The sequence below is a fragment of the Perna viridis genome, chromosome 12 (assembly GCF_037379345.1).
Source record: "Perna viridis isolate PV_CMFRI_1.1 ecotype Kerala chromosome 12, ASM3737934v1, whole genome shotgun sequence".
Taxonomy (NCBI): domain Eukaryota; kingdom Metazoa; phylum Mollusca; class Bivalvia; order Mytilida; family Mytilidae; genus Perna; species Perna viridis.
This window is the reverse complement of record NC_142456.1, coordinates 11,250,942-11,277,152: the sequence shown is the minus strand read 5'-3', so window position 1 is coordinate 11,277,152 and position 26,211 is coordinate 11,250,942. Positions and strand designations below refer to the sequence as shown.

The 26,211-nt window shown below is 32.2% G+C and overlaps 1 protein-coding gene across 1 annotated transcript in view; it reads left to right on the top strand.

The window, feature by feature from the left end:
• Positions 1 to 26,211, top strand: part of LOC148601185 (complement C3-like) — a 54,899-nt gene continuing 28,688 nt past the window's right edge. Inside the window, exons 1-20 of the mRNA XM_088554795.1 lie at positions 1 to 152; positions 810 to 976; positions 4,902 to 5,105; positions 6,078 to 6,148; positions 6,560 to 6,734; positions 8,359 to 8,446; positions 10,192 to 10,291; positions 11,498 to 11,734; positions 13,023 to 13,196; positions 13,843 to 13,959; positions 15,477 to 15,542; positions 16,628 to 16,831; positions 17,252 to 17,401; positions 17,855 to 17,929; positions 19,667 to 19,763; positions 21,926 to 22,165; positions 23,067 to 23,190; positions 23,581 to 23,809; positions 24,936 to 25,136; positions 26,025 to 26,121. Coding sequence (XP_088410921.1) covers positions 94 to 152; positions 810 to 976; positions 4,902 to 5,105; positions 6,078 to 6,148; positions 6,560 to 6,734; positions 8,359 to 8,446; positions 10,192 to 10,291; positions 11,498 to 11,734; positions 13,023 to 13,196; positions 13,843 to 13,959; positions 15,477 to 15,542; positions 16,628 to 16,831; positions 17,252 to 17,401; positions 17,855 to 17,929; positions 19,667 to 19,763; positions 21,926 to 22,165; positions 23,067 to 23,190; positions 23,581 to 23,809; positions 24,936 to 25,136; positions 26,025 to 26,121 — 2,875 coding nt within the window. The 5' untranslated portion in view covers positions 1 to 93. The remainder of the gene's footprint in view (positions 153 to 809; positions 977 to 4,901; positions 5,106 to 6,077; positions 6,149 to 6,559; positions 6,735 to 8,358; positions 8,447 to 10,191; positions 10,292 to 11,497; positions 11,735 to 13,022; positions 13,197 to 13,842; positions 13,960 to 15,476; positions 15,543 to 16,627; positions 16,832 to 17,251; positions 17,402 to 17,854; positions 17,930 to 19,666; positions 19,764 to 21,925; positions 22,166 to 23,066; positions 23,191 to 23,580; positions 23,810 to 24,935; positions 25,137 to 26,024; positions 26,122 to 26,211) is intronic.

The window sequence follows — 26,211 nt, the reverse complement described above, 5'->3', positions numbered from 1 at the left end:
ATCAAAACAAACTTTGGCACCTTCCTTGAATTTGGCTTCTTATCAATATGTTGGGTATCCTGAAAGGGTTTACTTTTTAAATATTGTTGGAAAATGAAGGTTTTTGTGTTTTTCTGTACAATACTTTTGGAGATTTGTTCTATTCAATCAAGGTTAGTTAAAATATATTTGTATCCAGTTTACAAATGATTGTTCTTTTATTCCATTCTCACTGTTTGTGATGATAAATTGTGGTGTACCATGTAGTATCATTATGTTATTTATGAATGATACATGATTAAATCCATTTGTAATTTATAAGCTCAGTTGACAAGGCCTCAGTCCAGTAGTTTTGAGAAAAAACCTAATTATTACACTGAAACTTACTTTTTTTAACTCTTTTATGGTGTTCAATTATAATTATCAAAACCAAAATTTTGGGAAAATATATAGGAATCGCCTTGTTTGTCTGTCTGTTCACATCAATGTAAACTCAACTCCTCTTAAACCTCTCAATGGATTTTGACCACTCTTTATAGTATTAGGGATCTTACATGAAGGGAGGAAGCTATTAATGGATACCTTCAAGGGGAGGTTATCTAAATTGTGGGTTTAAAACAGTTTTTACAACTCCTTTTATATATGTAACCACTCAAAGGATTTTGATAAAACTATAGGAATTTCAGGCATGTGCATGAAAGAAGATAATTATTAATGAATATCTGCATTGGAAGTAATCTTATTTTAGGGTGTTTTCATGTTTAAAGTTCAGAGAATCAGATAGTTTTGTTTTTGTGAGCTTGCTATGTTTTCCTGTTATATATTTTCAGACCATTCTATTTGATCACATCACCAAGTATATTCAGACTAGATGTACCTGAGATTGTCTCTCTTAGTGTGACTAATATATATCATGCTGTGGACATCAATCTGTCTATCAGGGATGCTCCTAAAAGACAGAGAACATTGTATGAGAGGACTGTTAGGGTGTCACCAGGTTTGTTGTCCTTAACCTTGCAGACTTATACTGGTACATGTAAGGAACATGCTGTGGCCATTATCACTGTTGGCATCTGTTAACTTTTGTATATTTAAGATAACTTCAGTAACACTTACTTGATCGTTTTGAAATTTTAGCACATTGTTCCTGGGGACATGGCAGAGGACCCTATAGTTTAAGGAGATTCTAGGTGCACTCCCTTCGAAAGTAAGGGTGCTATTAACAGGGAAAAAATAGATGTTATTTAATATGATGGAAATATATGATCAGTGCGATATTGATGATTCCTTTGTCAATGCATACCTTTTAAAACTTTTGGAAACTTTTTCATTAATAGTCTTATTTTGAACCTTGTTAGATAGGGCCACACCCCTAAAAATCAACATTTTAAATTTTGGTCTGATTTTGAAATTGTTTTTAAATAGATTTTGGATGAAAATCAGGTAACTTTTCTGAATTTATGATGTCTTTAGTAAAACTTATCCATTTTTTTTGTGCATAGGAATAGGCCAGAGGGTCTGGTAGGTTTTGGAGATTCTGGTCCCTTTAGTTAATTGCATATCTGTTTTTTGATGATTCTATAAGAAATCATCAGCAAAAAGGTTTGTTAAGCACCTTGAAAACAGAACTTCATTTAACTTGAATTGAATTTTATAATATTTTGCAATATTGCTTCCAAATCAGTTGCTTTCGTAAAAAAAAAGCAAGTCCGTATGTTGAAGAATGCCAAAATTTAATATTGTGTCCACATTTTCCCTTAGTGAACAGGGTTGTGCATTAGCTAAGCCTTTACTAGGATTTCTGGCATCATTGTTTAAAAATGCCCCTAGCATACCTGTCAACCCCCTACCTTTGGAGGTAGACTAGCTTCCACATTAGGGGTCTGTCTCCAACAAAGAGTTGTCTCCCAATGGAAGGCTAAAAACTCCCACTTTGAAAAATCTCTCATACGTTATACAGCTGCCATATATAAATATCCCCACAAAAGACTATTTGAAGACGAAAAAGTGCACATACATTCCCTGAATTGAAATGTGCATCCTTTCATGTAAAATCCTTTTTTGCTGTATGTTTCATATTTTTGATATCTTTAAGTGCAAAAAATCTTGTCAAGCGAAATCTAAAATAGTTGAAATGTAAGATATCTTCCACATACCCACTTGCTGAGGTTAACAGGTATGTCATGTGCACTGATACAGTTGTTCTTGGTTTAGTCAAAAACTTATGTATAGCCCTGCCTGAAAATCAGGTGTGGCATTTGATATATGTAAGTGGTACACATATCTTCATCCCAAATATCTTTTGATTAGAAATCCTTCAGTTGGTATCATAGAAACTGTATTTGACAATAAGTGCACAAATGATATTTTGCCATTAGAGATGATAACACTTACCATTTGGTTACTTTCTACAATAGATAAGTATGGGACAATATCCTGTTAGAAGTTTTACACTATAACCAGTCAAAAGAAGAGGAATCACCCCCTGCCAGATTTTTAGACCCATATTTAAGTTGGTTCTTGGTTTATTCAGGTTTACTTAAGACAGGTTTCACTGTACAAAGGTGGTATTAGTATATTTGTTTGTTAAATGTTTGCAAGTGATGATTCATGAATTGGAATATATTTTTTTGCCAATGCCTGAGTGTTCAAAAAAAGATAGGGAGGGTAGGTAGCTAGATAAACTTCCAGGTTGAAATGCCAAAGACTTGAAATAACACTTCAGTCATAGAAAAGTCCTAACTGCTTGTGATGTCATCAATTTCAATGACTTTGCTTGGAGTTACCATGTTCAAAGTTAGGAATATTCTCAGACTTTCTTCTTTTTTTTTTTCTTTTTTTTTTTAAGAATATTTACTTTTTATTACATTTCATCCTGTGAAATCTCCCTTAGTAGTTTAGGGGTTCCCTGTAAAAATTACAATCCTATGATAATGAGGTTACACACATAATAAAACTAATCTAAATACAATCTTATCAAACAAAATAAATAATTTGCTTGGACATATAATGTTTAAATGCCCGCTGACTTTTCTTGCTTCACAGATGGATTTAAAATCACAAATTTATGTACTAGTCCACTTAAAATTCAGGCACTGACAATTGTAAAATGATTCATGGTCAAGAAAAATCCACCAAACAAACAATGCTTTTTCCGTCTACATATGCTACAGTATACTCTCATGTAACAATAATCATTTCTGCTTTCAGATCTACACTTTTTAGAAAATCATACATTCATCTCCCACTAAAATCAACCAAATGAAACCAAATCTAGAAAGATAATTCATGCAAAATGCCAATTTCATGTACAATCTATATAATTTTTATCTCAAAAGTTCAACGTTCAAGTGAAAAAGTAAGACTGGTTATGTGATCAGTAACTATTTCTGAATGATAAATAAAACCAACTTGGGTGGGTTTTTGACATGCATGAATCATTCCCTGTCTGATTTTTAAAAAGACTTCTACATAAGCATTTTTTAAATTTTTGTAGTGCTAGTACCAGATCAAGACTTAAACTTTCAAAAGATTGATATATTTTTTTTATTATACTTATACTTCTATTGCTAATAGCTTGTTGGTTGAGCTATGACAAATTTATTTTTAATTTTGACCTTAATTAATGATAGAGTGTTAGGGTTTCCTATTGTCAGATTATTTATAATATTTCTGTTTATTTTTTACACATAATTGTGATTGACCTTTATTATGGTTAAGTACTTTGGTAAATTTATATTGGTATTATCAAAAAATAATCTCTTCTGATTAATGAATTTATCTGGGATTTTAGTGTTCAAAGATTAAATTTAAGATTTTGGTTTTATGGATGGGGTTATCACAGTTTTTATTGAAAAGAATTATTTTAATTTAACAAAATGAATTAAATGATAATGTTTTAACTGAGTAACTCTTTTATAAAAAATGGGCTTTATTTAATTTCCGGTATAGTATATGGTACTGATGGTATGGTATAGTGTTACCTAAGAATCACTTCTTTCTTAATAATGTAAATGCATTCATAATGTTCCAGTACTTATTTGATAGTGTAAATAGAGAACATAATTTTGATTCACAAAATGTTACTGTTGCTACTGAAAATTGAACCTTAGACTGCTCAGTGTCAGGCCAGTGACAAACCATTTCGGCTAAAGCACTAATCCCCTTATCAAGTCAATTAACTGGCTGTTTTTTAACGATAAATAATGATTGATTATACATGTATTATGATTTGTAGTGAATAAAAAATAATGGAATTTATCTGTTTTGACTTATTTCAATACCTTAGATGTCTTAATGGTACTGTATTAATGTGACACTCTTTGGTAACTACTAGTTACTTCAGTAAAGGAAAATGTGCATGTTATAAAATATACATTAGGCCAAAATAAATTGATTTTGTGTTTCCTATTCACTCCCTCCCCCAATTCCATAAAAATACAATTAGGCAGGGTGGGTAGGTAAAACATTTTACTGAACAAAAACATTTCTTTTATTGTTTGACATCTGGTATGCTGAACTGACGCTGCAGAATTCATGCTGGGAGTTTACAATCTTGGTTCATGATACACCTTCACATAAGTGTATTGAGCCATATTTTCAAGCATTATGCAAATCTTTGATTTGAGAAACAAAGAAATTGTAACCAGAACAACAAATAAATCCAGATTTTTTTTTGAATAGGCAAAAAAATCTTGAGGGTCAGCATAAAAAATGGACATCTGGTCAGGTGGAACTACACACAATTATTTTAGCCTTACAAAAATGAATTAATGCTGTTTAAGAAAATATATTTGAGAAAGAGCTGATTAAATGATGAATTATCAACTGTTAAAATATGGGTAGCAGACAATTCACCCTTGATATCCAATAATCACTAATAGAAAAATATCCAGTCACCATATCTGTCTTGTTTATTTCAGATCAGGTAGAGAACACAACCTTTGTTTTACATCCATCAGATTTTGTTGATACTGATGGAGAAAGCATTCAGTCTGTGTATTTGGTTGCTAAAGCCACATCGAATCAGATGCGGTTTAGAAAGGAGGCTGAAATACTTGTGTCAAGACAGAGTGGATATATATTTATACAGACAGATAAGCCTGTTTATACCCCTGGTCAAGAAGGTAAACCAAAATTGATGTAAAATTTCTGAGATTCATTTTTTGTAGATTCTATTTAAAGCAGTTTTCCCTACATATGGTTTTTGGAGAAAGCAGACGCCCTGCACTTTTAGTTGTGTTTTAAAAGCCTCCTGCTGCTTTCTGTTACTATTCCTTAAATAAATGTTTATGCTTTCATGATATTTCCAAATTTTGCCCCTTATGTACTTGAATGTCCTTCTCAAGAGCTGCAAAGAATGATATAATAGAAACAGTTTATTACAAATTTTGAATAGTATTGTTAAAAATATGAAATTGTTTAATGTCCAATTGCAGATATTTCATGCATTTCAGGACGAGGCACTTTTATTCTTTGTATATGGGTGGGTCAGGTCACTTGACAAAATATTTAAAAGTTTAATACAAAATATCAGTAGAACTATTATGGGTGGCTCCCCTTGTGAAATTTAGTGCCTTCCCCAGGTAATTCATAAGCTCTTAAGGAGGTAGACTTAGGGTAAGGGACACAACTCATACAAATCATGGGAACGTTTGTATTCAGCATTTTACATAAATCTCATGCAAGCTTCAAAGTAACTTGGACTGATTTCATTCTGTTTCATATGAAAGCTTGATGGGCTTTGGTAAAATTGAATATGATACAAACATATCACTGATTTCAAGTTATGTTCCCTACCCTAGGTCTACCTCCTTAAACATCAAGTACAGGTCTAAATACAGAAAGGACTTTTGTCACATCAGAATATATCATATATAGATCATACAGCATTGTTTGTTCTGTGGGTTTTTCTATGTCATGAAACAACTTACCATAGCACTGCCTGAATTTTATATGAACTGGTACTTAATAGGAAACACGAATGAGAATTTTACATTTTGTCACAAAATATTGTATTTATTTAAATCATAGAATAAATTGAGTAAAAATTGTAATTGTGATTCTGAAATAATGATTTTGTAAATTTTTTTTTTCAGTAAAACTAAGAGTGATTCCTTTAAATGAACTTAGACGACCCTCAAATGCTTCCTTATACATTGATATAAAGGTAAGTGAACTTATGAATCACTTATGAAAATGAAGTCATTGGTATTCTGGAATATTATTTCACTGGTAAATTCTCTTCCCAAGATTTTCGAAGAAACACAAATTGGTGGATAATTGAATTCTTGATTTTGAGGTTTTTAGTATACACATCAAATCAAATTTCCGTTTCGTTGGGAACCAAATTTCAGGGATTAGTCTACCCACGAAAACCATGAAAATTGGTACCCCACAAACAATAATACTTTTACAGTATATTACTCATTGTAAATAAGCTGATAATGGAATACAGATGCAACAGTTTTAAATTACTGAAAAAGAGCATTAATAATTGTGCTGTTAACCATAAAACATTTTATTTTTAGTTCTCATTCAAGATCTCTGTAGTGCTTTCATATTGACTTATTTATTACAGAATCCTCAAGGTGTTATTGTACAGAGGAAGAATGTGACATATCAGGGAAACTTTATTACAGATACATTCAAATTACCTACAAGGCCATTGTATGGTGATAACTGGACTGTAGAAGCAAAGTATACCAATGGGGTTTCCACTGAAAAAGTTGTTACTTTTGAAGTTAAGGAATATGGTAAAAGTCTTTCTAAAAATAGTGCAAATAAACTAAATATTCTACTCACTGCAAACAAATTTTTGGGATGTATTGGAGTCACTCTGTTTATCTGTCCCAACATCTTATTAATTTCTCCTAAAGCCCTCTATAGATTTTAAAGAAACTTTGTAGGAAAGTTTTGCATCATATATACAATGTAGATATTTGTAACAGAAGATAATTTTTATTTGATTTCTGCAGGGGGAGATAGATAATATATCTCAGAGGTTTAATGTCTTGTATATAAGCACAACTTCTTCTTAGTCTCTTGATAGATTTTTAGAAAACTTTATATAAGGGCTTGGTATTTTATCTAGAAGTGCATGAGAAAATGTCATTTGTTTGAGATATCTGTAAGGGGAAATAATCCATTTTATGAATTGTGTTTTAAGTTGAGTTAAGGTGGGTGGTATATTTTTGTGAGCTTACTTTCAGCATTTCATTTTCACATTTTATTAAAGGATCACAATTAATTGACATAATGAAAACAGTATTTAGTACAAAGAAGTAGAAAGTTCACAAAAAAGTTAATATAGCAGAAACTTGTTGTGTAATTAAGTAGCACTCCAGGTAAGAATCATGCAAAATGTGATTCATGGTTGGAAAGCCTACATATTTTTAGTTTTGATATTTTGTTTAATATGTTATCGTAAACAGAAAGTTACATGTGGCTTTTAATATAACCATTCCTCTTATGAGATATTATATAGAGTGCACTGTAAAATTCAAAATTAAGGGAGATAACTCTGTAAATTACACTGGAATACAATAGAAACTATTGGATTTGCAATGTAAATTTTCTCCTAAGAGCAGACATATTGGAATGGAATAATTATACAAATAATTCCTGTTTAGTGAAACCTTTCTAAACCAAACCCTGAATAATCTGAAAACCTGTCTAAACCAGACACTTTTGAAATCCTTTTGTATCTATTTTAATGTATTTTAACCTGGGTAATTGAACTCCTTTCTAAAGCAAAGAGTAATCAAGGGAACCAAGGTTATAGTGGTAATCAAAAGAATGTAATCCAGGGACAAAGACCAGACATAGAAAAAAGACATACACAACAAAGGACATAAAGTAACTAAAATCATACATACAATGTAACAAAAGTAAATGAGCAACTCGGACTCTACTAAAAACTGGGTGCATGGACCAGGTGCACTGGTAGGGTAAGCGTCTCCTGCTTTTCTAGAAACACTCGCCCAGTTGCTCATAAAAAGTCCAGTCCGGGGTAGATGAAAGAGGGAAGGAAAACTGTGACACATTGAAAAAATCAGTTTTCATGGTGCTGATCGGTACACCGTAACAATCCATGAGTTATAAGTCCGAAAGAGATTCAGTTTAGACAAGTTACATTGTACATCTACCATGATAAGTTACATATCGAGTTCTAATTTTGTTCCAGTTTGTTAATGTTCTGCTGAGTTATGGGCCTTGGACTTTGTAAACTAATACAAAAGATTTGTTTTCTGCTCTTTTTTCCTTAACAAATTATAGACTGAATTAGCATTCCATTCTCATCAACAAATTGTTCTTCAGGTAGGGGACTTAGTAATGCCATGTAATACTCTCAGAATGCTTATTAATTTTACTTTCTAGTTTTACCAAAGTTCAGTATAGGTGTTGAGAAGGATGTGGAGATTGTATTACCAACTACAACAACCATTGGTGTGAATATCACAGCTAAGTATGTTCTGTTTGTCTTCTTTAAGAATCAACATTTTTTATTACAATTCATATATTTGGGTTCCTTAAAAACCTCTGTTTTAGATGGTGGGAGAACATTTACTTGACACAGAAAGACATGGCAGAGCTATTCATAATTCAGGATTTTACATATCATTTGCATTTAAAAATTGTCAAAAATATGGATTGCCATAAAAAGTATTAACAGATCTGACAAAGGAAGTCATTTTCAATATTCTTGGCAATTTTCATTATAATCCACAGGGTTCTCGGGAACTCCCAGGTCCCTGACCCTCAAAATTCACAACAGGGGAGTCCAGGGGACTTGTGACAATTCTCAATCTAATTGCCTAAATCTACACTAGTAATACGATTACTCAACATGAAGTTGGTATGATTGTTAATTTGTCCAATTGTAATCCAAGCCATTGTCACTATAAAACAGTGGCTCAGACAATTAGCGTGTGGTATTAATGATTGGCAAATACAATATGTGAAAAGATAATCAGAGAATTGTAAAATAAATATTTATCGTTGATTAATACTTCCTAACTGTCTGGTATTTTGTTAAAATTAATTGAAGTCCATTTGTTTGATGACCAGACTCACATCGGAGACATTGTATACAATGTGTGCATTTAAATTTTTTAAAATAGATAGGTATGTACGAGGTTCGTGAATAGGTTTATTTTTATTTGTGAGTAAATATTGGTCGGCATCCATTAAAGATTGAAATCGTTTAACACAACTAAACATTAAAATAAGGATAAATATAGGTTTTATTTGAAAAGTACTTTAAATCAGAAATGTCTAGGGAAAATTTGAAGCTTTTTTCGGTAGTTGAAAACGACCGGCTGAAGACGAGTTAACAAGGTCCCCTTCTCGTCCTCGTTTGGACAACGCAAAGGAAGAATTTAGTTCTTGTACAGCCAGTGCATCAAAGAAAATTAAAATATTCCGTATGCAATGGCTATAAATGTTTCCATGGTTGGAGAAATTTGAAGACCGTGAACAAACATGTGTTATCTGTATGTGGTGCAAAGATGCTAAAAAAATCTGTTTGCTACTGTTGACAGTACAAACTTTCAACATGAAACTCCTCACTTTATTGGGCCCTCTGAATTCCTTACAGGACTTGTCATTTTTGTGGCAAGGAAGTCCTGGGAATGATTATTTTTTGGGACGAGTGAGAACCTTGATCCATTAGTATGTTAAGCATTTTAAAACTACTGGTATTTTATTGCAAAAAAATAAGTTTAATAGTGTACTCTGTACTTTGTTAAATAGTTTATAACTAGAAAATTGATGAATCAGGTGCTTATTTTATTGATGTGACAGTAAACAGTTAATTATACCCTCACTCTGAAGCTGAGAGGGCTGTACTGTTTTACCCTTGTCTATGTTTCTGTATTTAACATTTTTTCTGTCACAGTTAGTAATACATTGAAGTATCTTTGAAAGAGGAGAGATGGTCTATCTTACAAAGGTTGACTTATGTTCATGACTCAGAAAACTGCTTAAAAGAAAAAAAAAAATCATCCCAGCCAGCTTAGTTTGTCAAAAAACTTACTATTTCTGAAAGGTGCTGATATTACAATGTTTATTGTAGGATACATTAGATTACCTCCCCTCTTATTTTCACTTTTGCAAGAAAATCTTTTAACAATAGTTATCGAACCTGCTAAGTATGATAGCTGTTTTTATTATGCAGTGATACAACTGAACAGTTTTACCATTATGTTTCAGATATTTTCATGGAGAGCCAGTAGGTGGGACTTGTACTTTGTCCTATGGAATCATTGCAGATGGAGAAAAGAAAGTCAGTGATGTAGATCTCAAACTCAAGGTCTGATTTGCAACTACACTCTGTTAATTGTCAAGAACAGATACTCCTGTCAATGATTATATTTTGAAAAATGCTAAAGGATAATCAGGGGAATAAGGATTTGAATGGTAATAAAAAGTGAAAAAGAGAACATGATCTTGGGACAATGATCAAAGAAAATACACACATCTATGCTCCCAGTTTTTATTGGAGTCTGAGTTGCTTATTTACTTTTGTTACTTGGTATGTATTATTTTAGTTACTTTGTGTTCTTTGTTGTGTTTGTCTGTTTTCCATGTCTGGTCTTTGTCCCTGGATTATATTCTTTTGATTTCTGCTAGAATCTTGGTTCCCTTGATTACTCTTTCACATCAAAGAATATGAAATGACCAAAGTAATACATGTATTTGGTCAAAAACTAATGAGTTACCTTAACCTCTATAAAACTGGGACCATGGACTAGGTACGTCGGTAGGATAAACATTCTTTGTTTTTCAAGAAACACAAGCTGAGTTGTTCATAAAATGCCAAGTCCAGGGGTTAGAAAGAGGAAAACTATGACACAGTTAAATGTGCTCTCATAGTGCAGATGGATACACTACATCGATCCACAAGTTCAGGATGATGACCAAAAAACTTTTGTATGAAGTTTGGTGATTTATACTCAAATCTTGTATCAATAATAATCCTGATCCAGAAACCTAATTGTAAGAAGTCTAGCATGGTACATAAAGTCTGCATAGATTCGATATACCAATAGAATTTATATACTAAGTAAATAATGACAAATTTATTGAGACCAGATAAATTATGTGCAAGGTATGCTATATCGTCTTTACTGCTGAAAGAAATTGAAAAAGGCTGAAAATATTACCAGTACTTGGTTGTGTTACATTTAGACTTGTAACTTTACATAGTAGGTCAAATGTTAAAGTACTTTCAGGTCCAAGACATGGTTGAAAACATTAACTGTAAGCATTGGTAATGGCATCATACTTCATAAAGTTCATATGTACCGGTATATATATTTATGAAGAGAGAAAGAGAGTTAAAAGAAATTATATGACAAATAAGTGATTAATATTTATTAAGGGTCAAATACTACATGTATTTATAAATAAATAAAGTAAGTAACTGATAATTCTTAATATACATACATACAGTTTCTACCTTACATGTCAATGGCATCACAGACAGTAAGTCATATTAGGTTTAATTCTTTTACAGTTGATTTCTGGTGTAGCAGATTTTCTGATTGAGACCTATAAACTACGGGATAAATTTCCAGATTACTGGTTCCCCAATGGTGCTAGACTATTTCTAAAAGCTTCAGTACTAGATGATGGAACAGGGAGAAGGGAACAAGTCACCAATAAGGCAGCAGTATTTGCTGGCCAACCTTACAGAATTTCTACTGTAAAATCACAGAAATTTTTTAAACCTGGATTAACTTATGACATTAAGGTATTTTACGTAAAATTTAGTTTGTGAAAATGGCAGGAAATCATTATGTTTTCAATGAAATGTTTTTGTTTGATAGAACTTACATTGTAATCTTATCTTCGTGGACTTAGGCCTACCTAGCATTCTTTTCATTTTAAAACTAATTTTTCTCTTCGGTTTGGAAAAACAATTTCTTAAAATTTTTATTTTATTGACCCACATCACAGATTTTGATGCCCAGTAGTTTATATTTTGTCTGTTTATCTGTTTCTCCAACAATTTTTGTAAGCATAGAATAAAAAAAAAACCATATTTGCTGACTGAAATATAATGATGTGTATAATAGTCAAAATTGGAGATAGAACTTTTTCATGACAGTGAGTATTTATTACAAATCTCAGAAACATATCCTTTGGAAGAAATGGTTTGTCAACCTATCAAATTTTATAATAAAAAATTTAAAGGATAGAAAAAATGCTAGAAAATCTTTTGACAATCACTATATTGTAAATCAAACAATACTGTCCTCTCAACATTATTGGAAGCTAATTATATCCCAAGCAAAGTTTTTAATACATTTATAATGTTTTTGACCCATCCGTATATGAGTTCACCATGATAATATACAAGTCTAATATACGTTTGGTTTTGCTCTGATGATTATTATTGAAATTAAGGGCCATGAACTTAGCGAAATTCACAGGAATAATAGTTTTCCGCACTTTTTTTCTAAACATTTGCAGATATTGACATAATGTTTAGTATATAAATTCACCATAATAAGTTACAGGACAAGTTTGTAGTTGGTTCTGCTCCGATGATTTTTACCGAAATTACAGCCTTGAACTTATCCTAATTCACAGAAATAAACGTTTTTCGAACTTTTTTTTTCTAAACACTTGCAGATTATGACATGATATGGAGTTTGAAACTACCACTCTGAGTAACAAAATTTAGTTAGAAGATAAAAGTCTAAAGCAAAAAAAAACACTCTTATTCATTTTTTTATCGGGGTCCTTCTACATGTATTTCTCTTACAAACAAATTTACTTGAGTATACAACAATGGGATGCGTGGGGTATGTGAGCGTGCTCACTAAGGTTCTTTAATTTGTTATTACTTGATCCGGTTCTGAAATTAAATAAGCTGACTCAAAATTGCCAGTTAAAAAAAAAACGAATTGCTGATCCACCCAACTTTTTATGATGGCAAGTTACTGGAATTTTTGTAGACGGTAGCCTTCCAAAACTGAAGCCATTATGATGAAAGAAAATGGATAATAACACAGTTTGAATTTTTGTATTTTCAGATTGAGACATTTTATGCTAATGGAAGGATAGCGCCTAATTGTGAATTAAAAGTTTCATGTTTCCTGGATGGAGTAGGACAAAGTAGACCCAGGACTGTTATTACTGACCAAGAAGGTCAACTGACAATTCCAATCCCTATAGAACGTCGCTCTACAAGAAAGCTCACATGCAAGGTCAGATCCAATGACCTTCCCTTAAAATTGGGAAACATTTATTGTTTATTGCAAGAAAAGACACAAATTCTACACCCAAAAATGTTTCTTGCCTAGTTTTGCTCAGCATTTAATTCTATGTACGACCCCCTTTACCTGAAATCCTGGAAAAAAGAATATTAAAAAAAAAAATTCTTCATAGGGTGCACTTTTCTTAGGTTGTTATTCACTAAAACTTTCTTTTTGGAGTTAGTTGAACATTGGAAAATTACCATGTACATCACAAAGAATAAAATCATATGTCCAAGATTGGTATACTATAGTGTGTAATTCTAATTGTTATACAATTTTCAGTTGCATACACTGTATGAAAAATCGGTGTCCATGTTAAAATTTTAATGTTTTCTGATTTGATTTTTTAAACAGGAAAAAAATGTTTTGTCATGCAATTGTAGTTGCATTAGTATTAATACATGTATGTCACAGTTTTACATCTGTTTCATGTGTATTCATTGCATTTATGGTTTATAAACTTTAAAATTTCTTTTTAAGGTTTTCTGATTAGGTCAGCTTAACATGACAACACATGCTAGTCAGTTATAAAATGTGCTGAACAGATCTCAACTCTGTTTCATAGACTTCATTTTGTATGTATTTTGCACTTCAGGTACAAACAGACTCCAGTAGAAATAGTTATGAAGTCTCACAACAGACTGAGGTTACTTTAGAAGTTGAGGCTATGATGGGAAGAGGAAATAGATTTATTCAGGTCAAACCAAGACTTGTAAGTGAAAACAGGGTGTATTAATATCTTTTAAAATGTCCTATTGTCGTAATGATTTAATTTCTTTGAATTTGGAATATTCTATTTATAGGATTAAGCATGGCCATTAAAAGTAAAAGGTGACTTTCATACATGTTTATGTTGATTTCTATCACTATTTACTTATGATAGAATTAACAATTGGAGCATCATAAGCTCTGTTTACACAAAATGTGTTCTATTTGCTATTTATAGTTAGGACTGTTCCATTAAAAGACATGAAGTACCTTGCGAGGTCACTTTTACATCAGGAGAGTCACTCTTTGAATTTCTATTAATGTTTTGTATTAAACTTTACATTTGTCTAAGGGCCTAAGCACTAACTGAAGAATATATGTGCCTTCCCCCAGTCCCTCATATGTTTAAGTGGAACAGTCCTTATGTCCCCCCTCTTTAGTTTTGCCCTGTCCATTTGTTTGTTTTTTCATCCCATTTTTATATGCACAGCTCCTCAGAATCAACTAAATCACATTTCATGAAACTTAGTAGGTAGCTAGGACATGATAAGTAGCTGTGCATATTTTGATAACTCATGAATTTATGATCCACTTAGTTTTGTGGGAGTGAAAACCCTCAGAACTACAGAATGAGAGGTGGGGACAAGTTTTTGTAGGCAAAATCAAACTTTCAATTTTCATAATGAAACAAAGATTTCTTGTATTTATAGCTGCACTCTAAAAATAAAAAAGAAAAGTATACTGTAAACATACTTATTTTCATGGTCTACTAATTTTTGCTATTTTCATGGTAGACAGAAAACTGCAAAACTAATTTTTAACACTATATTATACCAAACCTTTTTTTGAAACCATGATAATTGATACCTGCAAATACATTCGCTTGATAGAATCCACAAAAATTAACACATTTACAATAACCCTAAAATAATCGCCTGATCACTATTGATAGCTGTTTTTGTAAATTCATTATAAGTAAAAGGAATGAGAAGCTACATAAATTTTCAGAGGAATTGTTACTGATCACTGAAAACCAATCTGGTTTTCTTCAGGGTTACTCAACAGTAGATGCCATACTCATCTTTTTTTTATGTGTTGCAGTATAAGAAGAAAAATAAACTATTTTCTACTTATGTTCTACATTTTATATGTTGATAATTAGCATTAAAATTGCTGAGCACTTGATTTTGTATTTGGTAGGAGATTAAATGTACCAAAATTTTGACAGAAAGGATTCTATTGAATTGAAAAATTGAACTGTCTCTAACAGTTATTACTGATACTTTATTTTAAGATTGATACAATTTTTATTGATTTGTGCTCTTCATATTGAATATGCATGATATGTTAACAAACAAAACAGTTACAATGTTAACATACATATTGATCAGGGTGTGAAAAGGAGAAAAGGAACCATTGTTGTGAAAAGCAACAAATGCATGAGCATATGATCTAAATACAAAATAATAAATACTTTAGTAGATTACCAATAATGTAATACTTGATGTGTTGTTTTATTAGGAGGAAAACACATTAACAGCTGATGTAACCAGTTCCAGGCCAGGTACCCAGGAGTATGTCCATCTGGTATGTCTGATTTACTTTTAGTAGGTTATTTAAATGTTAAAAAATGTGTGAAATTTTGTTGGGCAATTAATTTTAGTGAACAGTTGTTTCCTTTTCATTTTGGATTGGATTTGGATGTATAAAACATTATGAATTAGTTTTGTTGTAGTATTCTTCAGAAAATTTCTAATTGTTTATTGTAAAATGAAGTACTATTCTCTGTAAGAATCAGGCTTTGGGTGAATCATGGTAGGAAAAAAACACAAGTATTTCCATTAAATCTTATGTAAAATTTTATCTGGAATGGCATTCATTTCTTTAATTTTGTATTTGTAAACAATTTGAGGTATAAACTATATGAAATGCATTGCAGTTTTGTCATCAAAGGGATATAAGTCACTTTCCTCAATCATTCTATTGTAACTTTGATTGATTGATTGATTGTTCGGGTTTAACGTCCGAGCAGCAATATTTCAGCTATATTCAGATGATGATGAAATGAAAAAAGGGATGGGACACAAGGATAATAGGGTTGAAAAATTTTGATTGCCACTAGAAAAGGAAGGGATGGGTAAGGTTGGGCAATTTAGCCTCCTGTGGCAGAGCACAAAGGTTCCTACTATCGAATACCACAGCAGGGTTCTTTAACATGCGAGGAACGTGACATCTTTTCCAACACGATGCACCGCTATGGTTTGCAGTCCGGTTTTCCGTAGTATAGTCTGACAACCCCAGCATGTAACACGCCAGGGGTACCCCATTCCACCACCTGGGCCTAATCTTTTAACACCCAGACCTGCATGGGGCATTAAAACTTTGAACTCACTTTTTTCAGTCTGACAAATGAACTGTCTATTTGTCTTCAATAGACCATAAACTATATACCCTTGTTGTCAAATTTGATTGTTTTTCTAAGCATGATTCATTATATTTCTATTTTGCCAGATTCTTACAGATTCCAGCACTTAAGAGACAACAATGAAGTTCTGATACAACAATGTGCATACATTACATAAAGTTACAAACTGTTTCAAAAATTTACAGCCTTCTTTCTTAGGTTTGCACTGTTTTTTATTTAAACACTAGTTATTCTTATTTTTTGACAGATTATCTCTGGTGGAAGAATACTATCAGCACAACACACCAGGGGAGGTAACTCCTTCACTCTTCCTATCAGTGGTGATATGGCACCAGACATGCGAATTCTGACATACACCTTTCATACAAGGGGACATGGGAGAAGAAGTCACACCGATGTTCTGGCTGACTCAAGTATTTTCAATGTTGATAGTATTTGTAATCATGGAGAGGTAAACTAAAGCCTTTTTTGAAATTGTAATGGTGATATGGGTTGGGAAATTTGGGAAATATGACTGGGTACTTAGTGATGACATACTTTCAACTCTGTGAACCTTTCTATGACTGGAAATATTTCTTCCTTCGGGGGCAGTATATGATATATTGATCTTTAAGTGTGTTTTTATTGTTAGAAGTGTGCAATTGGCTAATTTTAGGAATTTTTTGTTGATATTAAAGAAAGCAGATTATTTTGAAAAATTGACGGAAAAGGGTAGGGTTTAATAAACCCCATTCAAGAGGGCAGGATGTCTGCACTCTTTCAAACCCATCTGTACAGAACACTGTGACCAATTATGTTATATTGTGAATGTTACATTTTGTTCCTCAAGTTTCTGATAAGTCTGAGTATGTTGATAATTCAATCTTTTCAGTTAATACTAACAGCACCAAATACAGATGTGACCCCTAAATCTGTAATGACCTTCAACATAACTGGAGCACCAAGGAGCAAGGTTGGATTTCTGGCAGTTGATAAAGCTGTGTATCAGATCAGTGATAAAAATAGAATGAGGAAGGCAAAGGTAACTCTAAGCATAAACAGAAGACCCTTCCAGTGCACCTGGTCCGTGCTCCAGTTTTTAGTGGAGTCCAGGTTGCTCATTTACTTTTGTTTCTTAGTATCAGTTTCCAATATCAGTTTAAAAAACCTTTTTGTTTCAAGAGCTCTAAATGAATGACATTTAATCATGTTATTATTATTTGAATGATTTTCACTGGCCTTTTTTCCATTGGTTTAATTATTGTTTTAGATCTCAGATCAATAACCAGGTAACATATTTGTTTATTTGTGAAACAAAAAGTAACAGTAATTGTTATTTGCATTGAATAATTTAAAAGAACAAATGAAATAAGAGATACTTTTAATTTTAATTTCTATATTCACAATTAAAAATATTTCAACCATTAGTAAAATGTATATGGGTACAGTAATTAAGACCCCACAACTGGAGAAACAAAAAATTGATTTTTTTCAGATGATATCAGAGTTTGCTGGCCATGACACAGGTTGTTCAGTTGGTGGTGGAGTCAATGTTAACAAAGTCTTTGAGGTATAAATACTTAGCTGTTGCTTTCAACCTCTGTTGAACTATGTAGCTTTTTAGCTGAGTTGCAACAAAGATGAATTTGGCTATTGGTTTGGTGATGGCGGGCGGGCATCAACATTGGTTTCCAGTCTTTAACTGGAATACTTTATAATTCAAACAGAACTTTTGGATATTGTTACATGCCAGGTTAGGCAGATCACTTTTGACTTGAGGGAAATTTCGTTTAAGGTCAATTTCACAGTGGCCAAAAACCTTTTCCCATTAAATTGAGGTTTCCAGATGAGAACTCAAAAAGTTTACATCTTATTTAAAGCTATCTTTGGGATATTATTACATTCTAGAAAAGTGAGATCCAAAATAGTTTTGGGGAAATTTCATATAGGGTCAAGATCATACTGCCAAAAATTGTACCAGATAAGTGAAAACACTATTGATTTTTGGGGAATTTCATTTGCAGTCAAGGTCACAGTTGTCAAATAGCTTCATTTTTTTGTAAAAGTTAAATTTCTGGACAATAACTCAGAATGATTGCATCAGATTCAGATATATCAAAATATCAAAAATATTTCTTTCCCCAAAATGGGAATGCAACTCCACTTGTGCATACCTAGTGCATTTCGATTTTTATTTAAATCTTTCCATTTTTCTCTTTCTGTGGCTACGTTGAATGTTTCCATCCATGATTGAAAGCCAAGATCTTTTCTTCTCTTCTAGTAATAGAAGATTAGTACATAGATGTGATTTTTCCATGGAATCTCAGATTTCAGCTTTAAAAAAACCATTGTTATTCCACTTTTATTTTACTGTTTATTTTGCCAATTACCACTTCCCTCTTGTTCTTGGTATGTCAACTATGATAGAAGCACATCATTTGGTTATTATACTGTAAACATGGAAATTTTTGCAGGGTGATATTTTTGCATTTTAGATGGTCAAACATAAAAAACCAAACTATTCATGTGGTGGTTATTTTCTTGACATAAATGTAGTGAAAATAATCCCCACACGTTAATTTTTACTTCTACATTAATTTCCTAATGATTTTCAAATTAATTATCTTTTTATACACAAACTCCATGAGTGGGTGCTATATTAGAATCACCTTGTCCGTTCGTAATTCTGTCTGTCCATACATCCGAATTTCTTTACAATTACCATGATTACAGTACTCCAGCTCCAAATAGATGGATGGATAAATTTCACAGTTGGTGTGTGGCTTTACATTAATAAGGCATACAGTGTTCATCAGTTTGGCTGCTGTCCAATATCAACTTCCTGTTTTGTTGAACCATTTTATATTATATGGAATGATAGAAAATTTTCGTCACTAAAATCTCGCATCCAAATGAATGGATTGATTTGAATTTTGGTGTTTGGCTTTATATAGACAGGGCATACTGTTAAAATACATTATTTTGTGGATTAAGGATGATATAGAAGTTCATAGATTTGAATTTGTGGTTTTGAGGTTTTCAGTATTCACATCAATGGGAATCTTCTTTCTGTTGGGAACCAAATTTCATGGTTTGGCTCACCCACGAAAAGCATGAAAATTAGTACCCCATGAACAATAATACTTTCATAGTACATTGTAAGCTGTTTGTGATGCAGTCCGATATTTTTTCTGTATGAATATGGGTATGTCTGGCATGACAGTGTGTGCAAGTTCATGTTGTATACCTGTGTATTCTTTCTTGTCACATTTGTTGTACTGAATCAAGTTTTTCTCATTTCCTTTAGGATGCAGGGTTAACAGTCATCACAAATGCAGATGTAGTAACCAGTCAACGACAAAGTATAGAATGTCCTACTCGTGGAAGAAAAAAGAGATCTATCAGTTTGTGTTTCTATGCATCAGATTAAAACATAATGGCCTTTTTAATGCAAAGATCTTGAAAAATTAACAAGAAGTAGTGTCTTGGAATGTAGCATGAATTCAGTTTATCTATTTGTATTAATTGATATCAATTTTTGAACAATTTGAAGTTTCCTTGTTGTTCATTGAAGACCCATGGGTGACCTTGAGGTGACATTTTTCATTTATTAGGGTTGTTGTCTCTTTGACATATTCACCATTTCCATTCTGTTATATGTGTTTAGATGAACATAATGTAAAATTTTGTTATAAAAACATAAGCAATCAAACTAATTTCAAGGTAATTTAACCTTTATGTTGGAGATTTTTTTTACAACATTTTATATATATTATATAGGTATGAATACAGTAAATATACATTACATTACAAGGACTGCCCCTTCTCAGGTTTTTTGGGAGAACAATTTGTCTCAACATGAAGACAGGTGACAATGGGATTGAATGATATTGCATGAATTTTAAATAATTTTTAAGATATTTCATCTTTTCACTTATAGATATGCCATCTTTTTATTTTGCTCCACAGATTGTTTTACAGAGTTTGGGGCTAGGGTGAAAATTTAGCACATTTTCACATTGAATGCAAACTAGCCATAGAAATGTCCTAAAAATGCTGCATGACCCTATGTTTTGGACGTTTCTAAGGATAACTTGTCTTATGAACCTTAAAGAATAATACATAAACATTTTTATGGATTCTGAAGGTTTATTCATAAGCATAACTTAAAAAAAAATGGGTTTGCAATTTTTTACTGAATTTTTTCCTTTAGGGAAATTCATGGTCTTCAGTGTTCATTACATGCTGCACCATTGTGCCATTGACACAAATTTACTGTCTAATGGTGCTTAAACCTTGTACTATGTTCGCTCAAATGGTGTGTCGGAAATTTTACTTGAGTATATGCAATAAAGCTAAAAAGCAAAATTCCCTTACTGAATGAACAAATAACTTCAGAACAAGTACTTGTTTATCTATAAGAAGAACAACAATTAGTGAAACACACATAGTAAGGGAGATAACTCTTTAAATGACATGCAAATACAATAGAATCTATTGGAATTTCAATGTTGATTATCTCCTTAGAGCAGACAGATTTGAATGAGTAATTACACATTTCTTAATATGGACCCATAAAACAACTTAACTACAAAAATAAAGACATGTAGTCTTTTTTTGTGGTGTATCACATTTTTATCAGATTTTGCATGATTCTTACAAAGACAGCTACTTAATACATTAAAAGACTCTTGGATCTTTAATTTAGAGAACTTCACAGTAATTTCAATGGATCTTTAATTTCATTTTTATAATACTGGTAGGTTAATAAAAGTATAGAAACCAGGTTATGACTTGTTTTGCCTATTGTGTTCTATTACAACAAGTTATATACATTTTGTAGTTAGGCCAAACAAATATGTCTGTTTCCTTTTACCCTACCTATCCAAAACATTTTATGACCAATTTACCTCAAGCACTATTGATGTGTACATTGTTTCCCCATTAACTCATTGAAAAATGTTTTTGAAAAATAATTTCCCTACCTACCTGCCCTATTTTTCTCTTCATGGTAGCAGGAAACAAGGCAATGTTTTCTTTGGCCTTTACTTTAGGCAGCACAGTTCTCCCCTTGATGACTATTACCCATTGGGATGCTTTATATATTGACTTTCAATATTTAAACTTTCTGTCAAACTTAGATTAGAAGTCTTATGACATAAGATAGTTTGATATGAAGACAGGAGATGTTGTATGATTGCCAATGAGACAGTCATACACCAAAAGTCAACCAACAAACAATTAAACTTCTACAGGTCACCACACAATCTTCAATGGTGGACAAAAGCCATACCATAATGCAAGCTGGATAAGGCCCCAAAAGAAAAGTGAAATTATTCATAAAGGACAAAAATCGACCTAAACTATAGAAAAATGTAAACACGAATAACAATGAATAGTATATTTTGTTAACTATCCAGTTCACCACCTAAGGAAGTTTATCAGGTATAAGTAAGACCTATTCTATTCTCTGAAGTTAACTATATTACTTGCTATAATGAAAATGATATTTGCAAACCCAATGCATTAAAGAAGTATCATACTAGAACTTTGTTTGCATTTACAGATCCTAGAGAGGATACCAACCCTTGCTGTGCTGCGGGGAGAAATTTCTCCTATACGTTTGGTCAAAACCATCTACTAGGGAACAGTGAGTGCTACTCAGAGGGCCAACAAATCTTCCAGCTTACCAATAGTTCTAACTGTGCCAAATCATTCTATAGGTGTTGTATGCAGTTTGTGGAGAGACTCAGTTCACCAAGTATGCTAGAAGGATTGAGAGGGCCAAGTAGTATATATGATTTCGGTTAGTTTTTTTTAAAAGACCTTTGGGCATGCATCAACTATTACAATTTTGTCAAGTTAGACCAGAATATGAGAGAAATAATTTTGTGCATCAAGACAACCTTACTTCATTGAAATTGGAAGTTCAAAAACATGTAAGTTTTCATTGTTATTTACAAATATTTAATTTTTTTTCTATTTTAAACAATAACTTTAGTAATAAAACATACAGAACTATGTATCAAAAGTTCATCCAGTCAGTCCGTTGAGACTCGTTGGAATAATCAATGAAGTTAAATCATTCAATATTTTCCTTACTTTAATTCATTGCAAAAATTCATACATATAAGTTGAGTGCTTATACTGTATAATTTATATTTATGGATCAGGATTTACTGTCCTTTTTTAATTAAATTATTTTGAATTAGATGTTTTCTGTGGTCTTAATGTGGAGGAAGAAACCAATGAGCTACATGTATTACTTGTTAAGTGTCAGTCTCTGTAAGAATCAGGCAGTGGGTAAAACATAGTATGATAGTGTAATTTGACTATTTGCACTGTCAGAATCAAGGAAAAAGGATAATACATATTTTCCATATCATTTTGGCTAATTGAGTTATGATTTCATTGAAATGCACTGAAAATAAACATTTCAAGGGCAGATAACTTTGTCAAAAATCTCATTTTCTAACATTCTATTGAAACATTTCTGAGAAAAGTTAGTGATGCTGAGATCAAATAATAGTCTTTTCAAATGGAGAAAGCATCCTTGAGTGATATTACAATTTCAGATTTTTGGGGTTTTGACATGCATGTTTTTGATTTTTCCCATTTTGCCCGATTCTTACTAACACTTACACTTAATTATTGACTTATAAACATTCATATGTAAAACTCCTGTGCATTATTTTATGTTGATTCAGATAGATCTGTTGTGATGTCACAAGAAGAAGAGTATACATTTAGAGATATAGATGCTGAGATGGATGATATACCTATCAGATCTTACTTCCCTGAATCTTGGTTGTTCCAGGAGAATTCTTTAGAGTTAGTAGATACAATGTATTGCCTCATGAATTATATTTGTTTATTTACAATTGTATAATTTTGTCCCTAAAATAGTTGTGGAAGGGGACTATAAGGTTTTTTTTTACATGGCTTCAACTGTAGATTCTCATTTCAATTATAATTATGGAGAGAAGAATTATGGTTAATGACTGTTTTTTTCTCAGTCAACATGTTGAAGAGAGATTTTAACAATTTTCAAATTACAATATTTAGAAAGCAAGGAACTGATTATTTGTAAAACACAATTTGTAGTCTTATTAACGTATTCATAATTTTGTTGAAAAACAAAAATTGATATAAAAAAGACTGCTTTCACATCAAGTCTGACATGTATTAAGTCTCAGAAATGTTTTCATTTCTTCATTTCAGTGGTAATGGTACTCTGTCTATGACTGTAGAGTTACCAGATTCTACGACCACCCACGTCTTACAGGCGGTTAGTCTGTCACCAGTATATGGCATGTGTGTAGCAGATCCTGTTGATGTTATCAGTACCAAGGATTTCTTTATTGACCTTGACCTACCATACAGTGTAGTCAGGATGGAACAGACTGAAATTAGGGTGACTCTGTATAACTATGGCAACCAAAAACTTCCAGTAAGTTGAACTTGCATATTTTAAGTTAATGGTAAACCATATAGGACATATTTGTTTCTATGACCATAGGGTGCCGTTATTTTATGCCCCGCAACGATAAGTTGCTTTACCAAAATTATGGGCCCTGGACTTAAAAAATTCCCAGGAAATAACAGTTTTCCACACTTTTTTTGTAAACCTTGAAGATATTGAATTGATTTTTTGTATGTGAGTCTGTCATGATTAGTTGCAGAATGAGTTAAAGTTTCATTCCTCTATGCTGAGATTTACTAAAAATATGGGCCCTGGCCTTTAAAAATTTCATGGAAATAACAGTTTTCTGCACTTTTTTTGTAAACTTCAAGATATTGAACTGCTTTTTGTTATGTGAGTCTGTCATGATTAGTTACAAATCGAGTATAAGTTTCATTCTTCTATGCTGAGTTTTACCAAAATAATGGGCCCTGCACTTTATTAATTGTATTGAAATAATAGTTTTTTGCTTTTTTTTGTAAATGCTTGAAGATATTTGACTGGTTTTCGGTATGTGAGTCTGTCATGGTTAGTTACAGATTGAGTTTAAGTTTTGTTCAGCTATGCTAAGTCTGACTCAAAACCACATGCGGAGGCATCATTTGTGTCTCACAGACACAATAACACATCTGACAAAGTGCTTTTTACAATTATGAATTATGATATAGCTGAATGAAGGTTAAATGTGGGGGCATCACATTATCTAGTCTTGCAGGACATTGCAGGAAATAACATTCATGAACTAGGAGTTTGAAGAACACTAATTTGAATAAAACATGTCGTTCTTTAGTTTGTGTATGCACACATCAAGTGTGATAAAGTAATATCTAGAATGTATTACAGTATCTGCAGTCCATTAATTTGTAGTCATCAAAGTTCAATTTTCATGCGGTTTCCAAACTTTTAGAAATTTATTTTATGACTAAATGTATGAAAACAGTATTGGTTTTCTGTATCAGTCCTAAATATATGCTGCATTTTTTCCTGTAAAATACCTATCTATGTCTTCCTTTTCCATGTTCATCGCTTGGATATATTTAAAATATTGCTGCTAGGGCATTAAAACCCAACAATCAATCATTCATATGTTTTCTTTTATTTCTATTACTTGTAGTGCCATATTCGTCTACTAGAGACAGAAGGGGTGTGCAGTGCAGAGCAGGATAAAGTTAGTATTGAAATAGAACCCAATGATGTACAGCTTGCTAGATTCCCTATAGTTCCAATGAGTGCTGGAGATTTTATCTTAGATGTTGTTGTATTGTGTGAAGTGTCCAGTGTTGGAGATAGAATCAGGAAAACACTCAAAGTTGTGGTGAGAATTCAAATTTTTACATCTATTTGTTGTTGCTGCTAGGGCATTAAAATTATGCCCCCACCCCCACTTCAATAAGACGACATATTGTTTTTGCCCTGTCTGTCTGTCTGTCCTCCTTTTTGTAAATTTTTACATCTATTTGTTGTTGGTTTACGTCTTTTTGAAATTTATCAGTAAAATCTGATAGTTATCAACTTGAAACAATGGTAAGATTTTATATAAGGGGACCAGTTTTACATATTTATCAGTGAAATTAACCCAGGAAATTGAATTCATAAAGTACTTGTTTTTTTTGTGCTAAGAGTATTTGCTTGTAAAGATCTTGATATATAAAAATGGCCGTCACTCTTAGCCAAATATCATATTAGTATACTAGATTTAGAAGATATCCGACAAATTATTTTATTCTTTCTGATAAATGTTTGTACTTGTGGCTACATAGCAGTTACTAGTTTTAAAATTATGCCCCCACCCCCACTTCAATAAGACGACATATTGTTTTTGCCCTGTCTGTCTGTCTGTCCTCCTTTTTGTAAACTCCTTGGAAACTACCAGTATTGCAACTGATTTCATGAAACGTGCATGATATGTAGTTGTACATATTACCAGGAATTTGTGATCTACTCAATTTTGTGGGAGTTATACCTCATTGAACATTTGAATGGGGGAGACATATATTTTTGGAGGCAAAAAACAAATTTTAATTTTTAGTTTTGCTTTACAATCATGTCCATTGACTGAAATTAGAACCTCCATAAATTGAGGTGAACAAGTGCAGTCCACAAGAGAAGTTGGAAGCAGTTATAGATTTTAGAATCAGTAGTGAAGGGTTTATTTATTTTTTTTTCCAATTGAGAATTAATGCTTTAGATACTTTTATTATAGAATGAAGGTCGCGAAGAAAAGAAGACAGTATCGTTTTGGCTTGACCCTAAAGGACGGAGACGACACCATTATGATGAAACAGATGTTAACATACAAGGTGTTAATTGTATAGACTATACAATACTCTTTCACGTTAAAGATCTGCAGCAATTGCTCTTCTTTACCTGCTTTGTACTGTGTTAACTCA